The sequence below is a fragment of the Rhincodon typus genome, chromosome 25, assembly GCF_021869965.1.
Source record: "Rhincodon typus isolate 14 chromosome 25, sRhiTyp1.1, whole genome shotgun sequence".
Classification (NCBI taxonomy): Eukaryota; Metazoa; Chordata; class Chondrichthyes; order Orectolobiformes; family Rhincodontidae; genus Rhincodon; species Rhincodon typus.
The window spans coordinates 21,920,443-21,935,386 of NC_063356.1; the positions used below are offsets into that span (position 1 = coordinate 21,920,443).

The following is a 14,944-nucleotide window of genomic DNA, read 5'->3' on the forward strand; positions in this document are numbered from 1 at the left end:
GTGTTCATCCAGCTCTACACCTTGTTATCTCAAAACATCTCAGAACAGGTTAAGAGAATATCTGGTAAACTCCGTGAGAGGGAAGAAAAGTGGGCGGGGCGAGAAGGAAGAGGCGGGGAGAGGACGTGGTGGGGCGGGGCTAGGATGAGGGGGCGGGGTGAGGAGGTGGTGGAGGAGGCGGAGCCTGGCAGTGGAGGGGCAGGTGAGGAAGGGGAACAGAGGGTGGGGTCATTATCGAGTCTGCGCAGAGCATCGCGGTGACGCATGGCCGGCTTTTGGGGGCGTGTGAGGCAGCACGCAGGCGCGGGGAGGCGAGTTTGAGCGCAGGCGCAGTGGCCGTCGGTTGAGTTGTGAGGCAACGCGAGCGCTGCTCCCGGTGCTTGGAGTGAACGCTGAAACTGAATTGAGGAACCGGTTTAATTCGTATCGAGAGAGCCGCTGGGATTATCGATACTGTGTTTTTTTTCTTAAACAGCCAGTGTTTGATTTTGTTTCTGTCTCTCTCTCTCTGTGTGTGTGTGTGTGTATATATGTGCCTCTGTGTGGTGGAGGAGGAACGGGGTCGTTGAGGGACGATGATGTGCGAGGTGATGCCCACCATCAGCGAGGACACCCTCACCCAGAGGGGGTCCCAGAACGGGGCGGAGGACGCCAATTTCGAGCAGCTGATGGTGAACATGCTGGACGAGCGGGACAAACTGATGGAGACCCTGCGGGAGACCCAGGAAACTTTGTCCCTTACTCAGGAGAAGATGCAAGAGGTGGCCCACGAGAGGGATCTGCTGCAGCGCCAGTTGAATTCAGCTTTACCCCAGGTAACGGTCCAGGGCCGGCGGCTTTATTGCTGCTGCTGCCGCCGCCGCCGCCGTCGTCGATGGCAGTTCACTTATTTTTACTTTTGGGGGAAAAAAATGTATAATTCACCAGCCACAACAAGGGGGAGGAATTGCAGCGTTCTGGGATGGCAACTTGGTGCAGGGTCCGCAAGGGAGTTCTTTTGTTATTTGTACATTGCCTTATTATATAACGCTGAAATGATGCTGTGTTGCAGCACACCGTGTGTGAGCAATATGGGGTCATCATTGATCTATACGAGTATTTAGCGAATACGTTCAGCTTATCAGATGGGTAATTACACACCTTTTTTTCTCCTTGAAACTCGACTCTATTTTGGTCAGTGGGAACCGATTTGTAGGTGACTTGTAAGAGAGCCAAAGAGTACCTGGGTATTTTTTAGATCAGTGTACGAATCTCTAAAGGTAGCCCATTGTGTCTTGCACCTGCCTTCAGGTAAGTAAATGAACCGAAGGGACTTGACCGAACGGTTTTTGCAAACTATTAAATACCTGTCAGCAGCATGTCTTCACGCTGCCACCAGGGGGCTGGAAGCAGAACAAGATTTGTTTGTGAATGCTACAAATCATTGTTTCCTTTAAATTTATGTTCAAATTTCACTCGTGTAGATTCAGCAATTTAAATAGTCTTTATTGTTTTCACTCAAGGTTTAAAGTGATTGATTATTTGTGTATCTGTGTAAAAAAAAAAAGGCTTAGTCTATTGATTATATTGCAGTGTTGTTAGTGTGTATATATGAAATATTTCCTATGCATTTCAGACAGGAAGTGAGCCTAATATCAATAGACTGTAAAATAGCATATTTCTATTTTTATTTTCAATAAAATTATGACTTTTTGTTGAGCAAGAGGTATTTTGTAAAGGATTGCTTTATTGAAAGCAAAACCTGTTAGGATATCATTTTGACATGGAACACCATGTTCACAATGAGTCCCTGATGATGCCTCGTATCATGGAGAAGCAATACCAACTGAGGAGTGAGCCTATAATACAATAAAACCAATTGCACAAAACTAGAGCAATAAAGATTTAAATGGAAAATAATGAACATTTGGGACTGAATTGTCAGGTTAGAACATGTTACTGGTTATATAAACTGTGTGTTACACCAATGTGTCCATTCATTGTCTTGGATTGAAAAAAAGCTATCTTCTTCTTTTCCATCGTTTGATTGTTGTGTATGAAACTGGCACGTTCTGTGCTTGCACTGGATTCATCAGAGGATGAACACAGCACGGAACATGTTCTGAGACTGTGTCCTCCAAGAGTTTACAAGGGAGAATGCTCTACATGAATTTCCTAAAGGATGATGCCTTTAACTGATTCTTTGATACATTCCCAAGACAGCAGCTCACCCAAACATAATCATCTATGATATATTGTCTTATTAGCAGCAGAAGTTTGGAATTATAGACCTTAACAGTCACCTGCATACCTAGTGGAACTCTACCAAACACCCCACTTGATGAACATGGATATCTTTTCCTTAAAAGAAAAACAGGAAGAAAATCTGGATATAAATTTGTGACAAGCTTAATTTGATTCAGTGCAAATAAGAACCTAAGGTACTTCTGTTCATAAGCAGACAGTCTAGGGAATGACATTGAAAATAATTGAGGAAGTCAAAGAAAACTATAAAGATTCAACAGATGGGAAAACAGCTACCTTCAAACCACTGTATTTTGGTTCACAAGCTTGAACATTTATGTTCAATTTAATGCTCTGTTTTGAGCCAAGTTCTTTGTGTTCCTAACACATCACAATTCCCTGCTGCTGCATTAGTTTCCAGTTCCAGGATCTTGTTTCTAATGCTTCTTATTCACGTATATGCATATCGACTTGAATGAATGGAAACCAATGTATTTAGTTCTGGTTTCTAGCCCCCATGCTTATGCGTATTTCCATCTTGACAGCTATCTATTTTATGATCTAGTTTGTCTTGACTGTAATTTCCTGTCTGTCTTTCTATTCCCCTACTGCTTCTCCCCATTGCTGACCATCTCCCCCTTCAAAGAAAAATTTTGGTTTTGATTCATGTTGCAATGTTCCTCAATACTTATATGTATGTATCAGGATTAAAGTATGACTATCATATAGGTAGCCGTTTGGCAGTATCAAACTTATTAATATTGCTGAAATAAATACATTTTGTTTAAGCTTTTCGTATTGCACTCATCAGGGGAATTTGCAAAAATACCGATATAAAGGGAAAGTAACATTTAGATTGCATGAGAGGCGACTGCTTGGCAAGTGGACTCCAGAAATTTGTCATGGAGAATATACCAGTTAATGATAACTGACAGATAATTGCCAAGCTTTGTTTACATTTTAAACTAAGTGGATTGACTCTTGACACAGCATTGTCACCTATTTTATTCAGTTGAAAGAATAGAAGCTGTGTATTAAGGTGTGTAGCTTTTAATACCTGCAAGTGAACCGCAATGAGGCTGACCAATCCTAAACTGGTTTTCAGCCTGTTGCTTTGCACACTCGGAATTATTAAGCAAATGCTGTCCTGTCATAGAATTGCATCTAATGTGTTAGGCACTGTGCTTTGAAATTTGCAAGCACGGGCTCACTGGGTATGGTCAGTACCTCATGAGTTCTGAACAGTCTAAGTGACGTGCTATGTCACATGATCCACCAGCCTTTGGAACATATTGGCTTGCATATTTAGCGGCACACAAGCACTGAAGTACATATACCACATAACTAATTTGTATGGAAGGCAGAATGTCTTTTTTGGCTTGGCAGCAGAATCCTGTTAGTGGCTAACACCACTTGTTGGGTACTGTATGGTCACATCATAACACTACGAGTTTCATTGCTTCCATTTTTTTCAGATAGCATATTCTATGATAATCTGGGATGAATTGCTACTTTTCAGGACCAAAAGTGACTGTCTTAGGTCTGTTTATGAGTTTACTCGAGAATCCCATGGCTGATTTCACATGGTAAAGGTTTCTTTAACATTTGCGACGACCATACAAGACATATGTTGATAGCACTAAAATGTACATGCTGCTAGTAATGTCAAATGGCCACTAGAAAGAGCTAACTTCACCTATTGTTTACATTTTTGACATACCTTACCCTTCCAGGGTAATGAGGTACACTGCGTACTTGTAGAACCAAAGGAAGATGGTCTTATGCCTGTAAATGAGTTTGTGATTACACAGCAAGAAATTTATTGCATCAAACAGAATATTTCTTTTTGGCTGTTCACAACCAGAAGGGTGGAAACTAGTAGCAAAGTGGCAAAGCCTGCTGAGCAATGTGATTTTAGGAAGTGATCTCAAACCTTGGCAGTTGGTAGGGTAGAAGGAAATGCTGATGTGTATTACAGTTGGCTGAGAAGATGGCAGTATAGAATATGGAGAATGTTAAAGATGAGAGTTTTTCAGAACTTGCAAATTAATAAATTACTGAGCAGGGAAAAGAAATGTGAAGAGAGAGGCCTTCTTGCTTAATACTAAGGTATTACATTTTGTGATAGGTGTATAGATATTTTAATTCTTGGAATTTTGGATTTTAGAATTGAGGCAGATAGATTTTGGTTTAGTTTTGTGAAGGTAAATTTTTGTTTAGCATGTCGGAAAGCATCAGACGATTGGAGGGAGATATTTTTACCAAACCTGATCCAGTCCCTAAATAGGATGCTTTGAGGAGCTTCACTGCATGGAATCTCCTAAATTCAGAAAAGACCTCTTCTCCTGAGCATCAATTCCAATCGGAAACGTTCATAATTTAAACATGCATCTATTGATTTCTGTTCCTGAATACAGAAATTGTGGACATGTCTATGCTAAGAATGATCATGCTTCTTTCATAAAATTAAAACATTTTGAAATAGTTTAGAATAGTCTTGGATTTGTGACCTTGAGCTCATATGGTGATCCATTGGCCTAATATAAGATGCATGTCGTAAATCAAAACTTGTGGGAAAATGCGCAACTTGAATTTCTAGCTATTTAATTTTCAGTGACAAACAGTATTCATAAGAACATCAGTAAAATCTTCGCACTTGTTAATATTGATATTAATGAGTTGCCATATCATTGTTTGTCTGTCACTGAATAAAATCCTGCATTGTCGTCATGTTTTGCATTTCAAATGTGTTACAGTAAGTTATTCAGTTGTAGCAAGTCATCTTTTGTTTTACTCTTGAGGATTATGTGCTTTGCTAGCGAGGCTGGCATTTGTTTCTCATCTTTGGCTGCCCTTGAACTGATTGAGACGGCGAAGGCAGCTAGTGGGTATTTAAGAATCACTGCATTGCTGTCAGTCTGGAGTCAGATACAGGCCAGATTGGCTAAAGACAGTAGATTTCCAGCCCTAAAGGATGTTAATGAACCAGATTTTTATTTTTGACCATCAATGGTAGTTACATGTTTGTTATTGCTGAGTCCCTCCCAAATCTGTCATCACCACATTTCTGTGTGAATGATAGGGAAGAAAATTGAAATACGTTTTGCTGTTAAGTTGTTTTTTTTTTAAAATAAAACTATCCATGAAGTAAAATCTTTGGAAATATGTCAATGCCCATTTTGATAAGTTTGTCACTTGAAATTACATGAGCCCATGGTGTTGGTGGTAGTATAATGTTGGCATGGATAGAGAATTGACTCATGGGCAGGAAACGGTGAGTGGAGTTTCGGGGTTTGTTTTCAGGTTAGCGACCCGTGACTAGTAGGGTTCCATAGGGATCAGTGCTGGGACTGCAACTGGTTTACAATATATACTAATGGTTTGGAGGAAGGAAGTTAATATACTGTAGCAAAATTTGCAGATGACACAATAAATGGAAAGGAGATACAGTTTACAGAGATATTGATAGGTTACATTAGGCACATAATCCTCAAGAGTAAAACAAAAGATGACTTGCTACAACTGAATAACTTACTGTAACACATTTGAAATGCAAAACATGACGACAATGCAGGATTTTATTCAGTGACAGACAAACAATGATATGGCAACTCATTAATATCAATATTAACAATTGAAGTTGACACATTGTGTATAATGTGGGAAAATGTGAAGTTGTTCATTTTGGAAGGGAGAACATTATTTAAATAAAAAACTGCAGAAAGCTGCAACACAAAGGGATTTATAGACTCTTGTGTGTGAAACATAAACAGCTAGCACACAGATGCAGCAGGTATTCAGGAAGGTAAGTGGAATGTTCGTTCTTATTTCAAAGGGGTTAGAGTATGAGTAGTGGAATCTTACTGCAACTGTACAAGGGGCTGGTGAGACCAGATTGAGAGTATTGTGAGCAGTTTTGGTCCACTTATTTAAGGAAAGATATCATTTCATTAGAGACGGTTCAGAGAAACGTCATTAGAATGATCCCTGTAACGGAGAGATTGTCTTATGAGCAAAGCTCAAACAGAGTGGGACTCTGCTCACTGGAGTTTAGAAGAATGAAGTGTGATCTTTTTGAAATATAAGATTCTTTAGGGGTTTGATAGGGTAAATGCTGAGAGAATGTTTCCCCTCATAGGAGAGTCTAGGACTGGAGTTTCAGGATAATGGTGTGCCAATTTACGACTGAGATGAGGAATTTCTTCTGTCGGAGTGTTGAGGGTCTTTGGAACTCCTTGCCACAGAGTTGTGGGGACAGAATCCTTGTGTATATTTATAGCTAAGATAGGTTCTTGATCAGTAGGAGGAAGAAAGGGTTATAGGGGTAATGCTGGAAAGTGGACGTGAGGAATGTTAGATCAGCCATGATTATATTGAATGGTGGAGCAAGTTCGAGGGGCTGAATAGCCTATTCCTGCTCCTTTTTGTTTGTCGTCATTGTAGGCTAACTTTGTTTCTCTACACAGATGTTCAGTTTTTCAGCATTTTTGTTTATTTTCAGTTGAATTATTCCTTTCTTTTTTGTTGAGTTTGGAATTGAATTTTGCCAGTTCCTGACAGTTGAATATCCTAATTACGTATTTATTTTCTTCTGTATTTGAATATTTAGGTGGGAATTCAGTACTATAAATGCAGTATGCATGATGGAATTAATTTTTATATGCTTTCTTTCTCCTCTGTTCCTTTCGTTCAGAAGGCATCATTCAGCTGAATTCGGTTCAATTCTAGAATTATGCAAGTCTAACTTGCTTGATTCCCTTCATTGTGTCTGAGGAAAAAAAAATGTTTGTTTTGCTATGATATTGATACACAGGACTTGTTTTATTGTTTTTATTACATGGTACTGAAGTGATATTTTCAGTCTTGTGCAGCAAAGAGTGAGACAGATGACAGCAGACCTGGGAAGCGTATGAACAGAAACAGTCAGAAAAGTGACTTGTTTTGTCAGGAAAAGTGATAGGGTAAACTTAACTAAATGATACAGTTTTGATCAAGGTGCAAAGAGACACGTGCGGCTTAATTTCCAAAATTCTTGGACGTAGCAGCGCAAGTTGAAAAGACAGCTTAAAAAGTCACAGAATCCTCGACTTCAGATATTTTGTTCTGTCTCTATTTCTAAAGTTATGCTAAACCTTTTCAACATTGATTTAGCTCCAGGTAGAGTATTGTGATTAATTCTGGGCATTACTTTACGAAGGACATCCAGGCTTTGGAGCAGGCGCAGAGGAGACTTAACCTAGTATTTAGCTTACCATTTTCCTTTCTGATTATGTGGAGAGACCAGAGAATCTGAGGATCTTCTCCTTGAAGCTTTGAAGATCAAGGAGATGTTTAAGGCATTCAAAATCATGAAGAGTTTAATAGAGTAAACAGGACAAATACTTTTCAGTGGTCTGGAGATTGGTAACCGAGGACACAGATTTAAGGTAGTTGTCAAAAGAACCAGAGATGTTGGGGAGAAAAGATGTTTTACACAGCTAGTATGATCTCGACTTGTGGTGATGGAAGGCAGCAAAGTCAACAATTTTCAAATGACAATTATATAAATACTTCAAGCATTGAAAAAAATTGCATGGTGTGGGAATAGGAGCAAGGTAGTAATTAAATAACTCATCCAGGTGAGGTCTGTCTTAGGGTCCATGCTACTGAAGCAGTGATTTCCTGACTTTGTTATTCCAGGCCTCAAGATAAGAGGCCAAGTTTGAGTGCTGTTGTGATATTCCAGATGAACGAAAAGATCAAACTTCTGTCTTTCTCCACAGGTCCTTGTCCGTTCATTTAGAAAACCTTCTTCAATATCTGGATGACCTTGCATTTCCTGACATTGCAACATTTTAATTAACCTATTTTCCTTCATAACTTCCTGATTCCAGTTACTACTGTGTGCTCTAAATTAATGTCATTTGCAAATTAGTTATGATTCTCTCCATCCTTAGATGTTGAAAAGCTGAGAACTGTGTAGATCTCAGGAGACATTATAATCCTGTCTATCTCTTCCCTACTTTCTACCAATTTCTTAACCATTAAGAACCCACGTTATCGTGTAATATTCAATTGCAAACTTCTGATTTTTTTTTTTGTGGTCCTCTTGGGCTTTTTGGAAACCCATATTGACTGCAGATTTAAACTTTTCTTTATCTACCATATTAATCACCCAGTCCAAAAAAAACTTGACTGGATTAATTAACCATGATTTACCATTTAAGAAGTAATTCAGTGCTGACTCTTAAATCAGCCTATACTTGTTTGTTGTTCTCTTTCTTCTGAAAGATTTCTGCAACTTTCTCACAATTAATGTTTAATCGATGGTTCTTTAGGTACTCAGGATTTTCCAAACTCCTTTTGAAAATCAGAATAACATTTGTAGCCTTCCAATCCAAAGGCAGTTCCCAACTCTGGATGTTTGGTGAATACCGCAACAACAATTTCTTTGCTCATTTCTTTGTAGGACCTGAAGAATTTACTGTCAACCCATGAACATAAATTGAGCAGTTGGAAACATGGATGATTTAATAGTAACTAATTGGTGAAAAGTACCACAGGTGATTTGGTAGTAAATGCCATTCAATTGTGTGTGATAGCACTTCAGTACATAAAAATAATTGGATGAACAGGAGTCCCAGGTTCAACTCTCACCAGCTTATATATTTACCTTCTTTGAATTATTTTTGTGTTCTTTCTCCAACATAAAAATGAATACAAAGTGTTTTTAACATGTTTGACATTTCCTCACTGCTCATTCAGCTGGTCTGCATCTGTGTTTACTACCCAGTATTTGTAAAGACTTTTGCTATAGATTTAACTTATTGAGCGTATCTTTATTACATTTTTCCCCTATTACTATGATAGCTGTGTAGAGAGAAAGCACTATACCAAAAACACAGCATCTTCCACATATGTCAATAGCTTTCAGTTTTGCAGCTTCTTTAGACCCTCTACTGCCCCTCATTTGTCAGTTATCTGACATTCAGTACTTGATGAGCAGAAATTTTACCTTTGAGCTGCAGCACAGTTCCATTTCCACTGTTCCTTTATCTGACATAGACTGCGGTGTTGTTTGACTTTAAGATGGTTTCTTTTGCCTTGCCATTAATTTTCCACGCCTCCTCCAGCCCTTAAGGCCTTTGAGGTTTCAGATTTGTACGTCTTTTTGTTATTTATTTTAGTTGCATCACAATTGTTAGTCATTTGACTGGGCCTTCAACTCTGAAGTACACTCCTTGTCTCCCCTTTTCCCTCCCTTCCTCAGATCCTCCTTGAAAACCTACCTTATTAATCAAGCCGATCATCATCCATCTTGATACCTCCTTTTTTTTTGACGTCAGAATAAGAAGCGCCTTTATTGGATTATCTTATTGTTAGAGTACCTTGGGACCTTTTTTTAAATGAACTATATAGATGTGAGTTTTATCTGTGCTTTTTTGTTGTATAAGGATGTTTTATTTTTATTGTAGGCTGGGGAGTTGAGTACTAGAAATCACAGTCTCACAATGACAGGTCAGTCATTTAGAGCTTAGATAAAATATTTCCTCACTCAGGTTGTGAATCTTTTGAAGAGACTACTGTGAAGAGTTGTTCTGTCAATTTTAGTCAAAGATGAACAGATTTTTGGATATTTGGAATCAAAAGGGATAAGGGTAGGTGTAGCTGAGGCTGAAAATTAACTACAACCTTATAGAATGGTGCGACAAGCTTTTGCGAGATTTGTATTTCTTGTATTATCTCTACTAGTCCAGTTCCACTGAATTTCCATTTTCCTTGGCATTTGTCAGCTGTTTTTAGCTTGAAGATGTGGCTTACATTAATTCTTGAGCAACATTGCTTAATTGTGTGAACCTTTTGTCCTTTTAAGGATATGCACTGTTTTTTGGTGTTATGCCTTTTACTTATTCAGTATGTTTTTAGGTTTTGTTTTGGTTGCAGGTTTGCCTTACCCCTAGCTCTCAGCTCAGTTAATTTCAGTCAATCAATTTCTTGTCCTTCAGCGTTTGTTTTGTGTAATTTTAAAACTCTCAACTGTCCCTCCATCTGTCAAACTTAGTAACAGATTCAGTCATATTGCTATCATCTGACGTAATACAAACAGTTTAACAATCTCAAAAATCTAGTGTAGCCTATTTCCGAGCACATTAATTCTGCACACTTCCCTGAATTTTGTACGTCTTCTCTTTGATTAGACAAGCTAAAAGGAACTTAGACCTTTTACAGTCATTTGTGGACCCTGTTTCATTGCTGTAATTCTGCTTTCTGTAATATGTATCTCGACCCGGTTACTCTGTCCTTTTGAAAGATCCCTTTTGCTCCCAGCTACATTATGTGTAGGTACATCTTCATAAGCAATCTACATAATCAATGACCCCTATCACCCCATTATACTCTCTCTGACCCTCTTCCGTTGGGCAAAAGATATAAAAGTTTGAATATACGTACGAACAGATTCAAGAACAGCTTCTTGCCTGCTGTTATCAGACTGTTGAACAGACCTCTCAAATGTTAACTTTGATCCCTGCCTCTCTCTCTGCACCTTCTCTGTGGCTGTAACACTGCATTCTGTATGGTACTATCTGCCTGTATAGCATGCAAAGCAACACTTCCCACTATCATGATACATGTGACAACAGTAATTCAAACTCAAACTCAAATAATAACTAATACTTCAATCTTTGAGTTGAATATGTGCTTCTAACTATTTAATTTGTTGTGCAAACCAAGTTAATTTTTTCTTTTCTCCCCCTCACTTCTAACTTGTACTTGGGATTGTCCCTGTGACAAAGAACAGAATTTTTAAAGTTATGTTGAGTCAGAACTAAATTCATATATGTAGACCACAAAGAATGTAAAATGGACCAGGAGAGGTTTGAATATATTGGGCGTCAGACACTGATGGAAATAGTACATATCATTTCTCTGCATAAAATTCAACAAATCTATGAATCAGGCTGCCCAATTAAAATTTCTCAGTAAATATTTTGAATGGGATTTGTAATGCTAAAATTCTTAATTGTTTTGATTTCTTGTGATGGCTGATGGGTGGTGCCTCCTTTCTCTTGACCAGAGCCTCAATTTCTCTAGTCATTCAAAATTCCCTACATCTGCCAGCCTTGCCCTTCACACTAACGGGAACATATGGTCTCTGGACTCCTATTATCTGATTTTTAAAGGCCTCCCATTTTCCAACCATTCCTTTTCTTGCGAATAGCCTCTCCCAATCAATCTTTTTCCATATCTATTTTAAAACAAATAGAATTATGATCTCTGGCCCCAAAGTGCTCCTCCAATGACACATCGGTCACTTGCCCTATCTTATTTCCCAAGAGAGAACGTCAAGTTTTTTGCTCCTTTTCTACTAGGTACGTCCATCCACATACTGAATAAGAAATTTTTTTTGTGCATTCTTAACAAATTCCTCTCCATCCAAGCCCTTAGCATTTTGGCAGTCGCAGTCAATGTTTTGGAAAGTTAAAATTTCCTACTATTACAGTCCTATTATTCTTACAGATATCTGAGATCTCATTTATAAATTTGCTTCTCAATTGCCTGCTAATTTGGGATGGGTTGGGTTGGGGGAGGCTATAGTACAATCCCAATATGGTGATCATCCCTTATTTCTCAGTTCAACTGAAATCACTTCACTGGACGTACTCCCAGGAATTTCCTCCCTAAGTACAACAGTAATGTTATCCCTAACCAAAAATGCGCCACCCTCCCCCTTTCTATCCTTCCAATAGCATCTATACCCTGCAACACGAAGCTGCTAGCCTTGCCTTTCCCTGAGCAATGTTTCTATAATAGATATGAAATCCCAGTCCCATGTTTCCAACCGTGCCCTGAGATCATTTGTCTTGTCAGTTAGGCCTCTTGCATTGAAATATTATCAGTCTTTCCTTGTTCTTTGTGCCTCTGGGCACTGACCTTTATCAGAAACAAAGGTCTTGGTAAAGTGGTGCCGGTAGGCACAGCAATGTCCTTGAAGATATACCAAGATATCACCAAGCTCGTCTTTTGTCTCCTGGATTGCGCAGACATAAAAGTATTTCCAGCCTCTTCCAAGGAGACCCACGATATCTTGAAGGTTTTCTTGGGAAATATTGTACAGGACTCTGTCCCCTACAATGAACATTTTAAAGACCATTATTTCCCTGGATGTTGTTTACCCCCTCAAATGCCAGGAATGAACTCTCCGGATCCAATGGTTGAGAACGCTTAAGGAAATGATTGCTGGTTCAGTTGTACCAGCAGATGGAGCTGTAGAGCATGCTAATCCCAATTTGCCTACAGCTGAAGCCTGAGCAATTGTGAATAAGTTACTTTGGTCTTTTTAATAACTTAATTTGAAGTCTTATTTATCCCTTTTTTTTGTGAACAATTTCTGCAACCTCAAATCTGAATTGGTGATAATGAGTTCTATTTGTTTTCACTCATAATTAATTGGATTTCTTTAATTTGCTAACAGCATTTGAGGCTAGTCTGATTTTTGCTGGCCTGACTACCCTGTATACTAACCTTGCAACAAAATGTTCTGCTCTACTCAAAGTTCAGATGGACCTCACCAGCATCTGAAAAGCTGAAAGATTTTATACATCCCCTCCTCAACATGAGCTTGGTGCTGTTCACTCCACTGTCCTATTCAGTATCACTTTTCCTCAACAAATGTCCTCTATTCTGAACTAAATGCTGTAGTTCCATGTGCAGTACAATGAGCCTCATTTGTACAGCAAATTGTAATTTTTCTTCTTAAAATATACCAAATCCCGAAATAAATTTTGTTATACTTCAGAGGACAGGCAAGATGAAACATTTCAATTTTAACCTCTGGAAAACAATTTTTAATCTTTTATAAGAGGATAGTGATAGACTTCAAGGCGACAAGCTGGTGGAATGGATGGACAGGTGGCAGATAAATTTAATGTAGAGAAGTGTGAAGTCATACATTTATGTCAGAAGAATGAGACGAGGCAAAAATGTAAGTACAGTTCTAAAAGTGGCATGGGCACAGAGGGGAATTGTACCTGCTCAAATTATTAAAACTGGCAGGATAGGCTGAGAGGTGTTTAATAAAGCATACTTGCTTCTGAACTTTATGAATAGAGGCTCAAGTACGGAGGCAAAGAAGATAAGCAAAGAACTTTATTTGTTTATGGGATGTGTGCATCACTGGCTAGGCCAGCATTTTTTTTGCCAGTCCCTAATTGCCAAGTTCCACATGCAATAGAATGTTGATTCAGTCTAAACCAGAAATTTCATCTAATTCTGGGTGTCACTAATTTCATGTGAAGGAATTAAAGAAGGTGCAGAAAAGATTTACAAGAATGGTTCTAGGGATGAGAGTCTTCAGTTACATGGTATGATTGGAGAAGCCAGGTTGTTCTCATTGAAGAAGAAAATGTTTGGGGGAGATTTGATAAGAGGTGTTGAAAATCATGAGTCTGGAGTGGGTGGATGGGAAACTTTTTTTTTCCAGTTGTGTAAGAATTGAGAACAGGAGGAAACTGATTAAAGGTGAGGTCAAAACATCCAGAGGCACGTGAGAATTTTTTTTAATGTAGTGTGCAGTTAAGATCTGGAATGCACTGCCTGACGTGTGGTGGAGGCAAATTGAAGCACAACTTTCAAAAAGGAATTCGGTAATTATTGAAGAAGAAAATAATTGCAGGATGACTGGATGATACTAGCTGAGTTCCACTTAGAGAGAGCTAGCATGGACATAACAGACCAAATAGCAGCCTGTGCAATGACCATTCTGAGATGACTCCTGATACCTGTCAATCCTGACATGGTTTCCAATGCAATGTAACGGAAAAGCCAGCTATCACTTTCTACCCTTCCAAAACCTTTCATAGTTGTAAAAACCCCGTTGTTCCATCCCTGTTTAATCATCTGTTTCTTAAAGTTTTCATTGTTTTAAGTTTTTGTTTATAACTACAGCTTGTCATTAACAATATTCTGCTATTGTGAGAATACTTCAATCTTTTTCGTAAATTTCATATCATTGCCAGAAAGGTTTGCCTGTCATTGTAGTACTGATATTTGTAAATGTTACATGTCAAGGTTGTCAAAGAAAGTAACAAGTGGGCATTGGATGATGTAAAAGATAAATGTGGAAGTGAGCAATTCATAAGTCAATATGTTGAATGAATTTTAAGCCACAAATTGCATATCATTGTTATGTGCCAAGTAGCTGGTCAAAATCCAAATGTTTGGATGTCATGGGTGTAGATTATGCCAAACAGAGACCTGTCAGAAGACATGAATTTTAAAGTGATCCACTAAGTATCACCTTTGCAGATAGATAAGCAATTGGTTTTGTAGTGGTATGGATCAAGAATATCATGTTGCTTCTTTCTTCCATCTATGCCTAGCATGGGGGCATCTTCGAATTGGAGGTGATGGACACCAACAGCTTTTACAGTAAAAAGTAAAAAAGTTATATTAAAGACACTGGTGTTGTCAGCCTTGCAGCTTCTGGCACTGGCAAGTGAAATGCTAGAATAAAGGCACTCCACTGTTTAGTTCTGATCTCATTTGTGATGCAGTATTATAATTTAACTGCAGATACGCATCAGTGGCGTAATGAGGCACAAAACTTTGAAAATCTACAATCCTTGAGTGTGGATGAATTTTGTTTTGTTGCTATATTTAGTGTAGGTCATCAATTGAAAAAATAACTAATTTTGGAAAGTGAGCATTAATGACCTTTTTATTTTAAAAGGAGTTACATCTG

The 14,944-nt window shown here is 38.6% G+C and overlaps 1 protein-coding gene across 2 annotated transcripts in view; it reads left to right on the plus strand.

Moving 5' to 3' along the window:
• The first annotated feature begins 274 nt into the window (after positions 1-274).
• Positions 275-14,944, plus strand: part of LOC109917792 (liprin-alpha-2-like) — a 156,192-nt gene continuing 141,522 nt past the window's right edge. Inside the window, exon 1 of one of the 2 annotated variants that reach the window (XM_020517645.2) lies at positions 275-815. In XM_020517645.2, coding sequence (XP_020373234.1) covers positions 576-815 — 240 coding nt within the window. In that variant the 5' untranslated portion in view covers positions 275-575. The remainder of the gene's footprint in view (positions 816-14,944) is intronic. The other variant, XM_048612279.1, reaches the window with a different exon arrangement.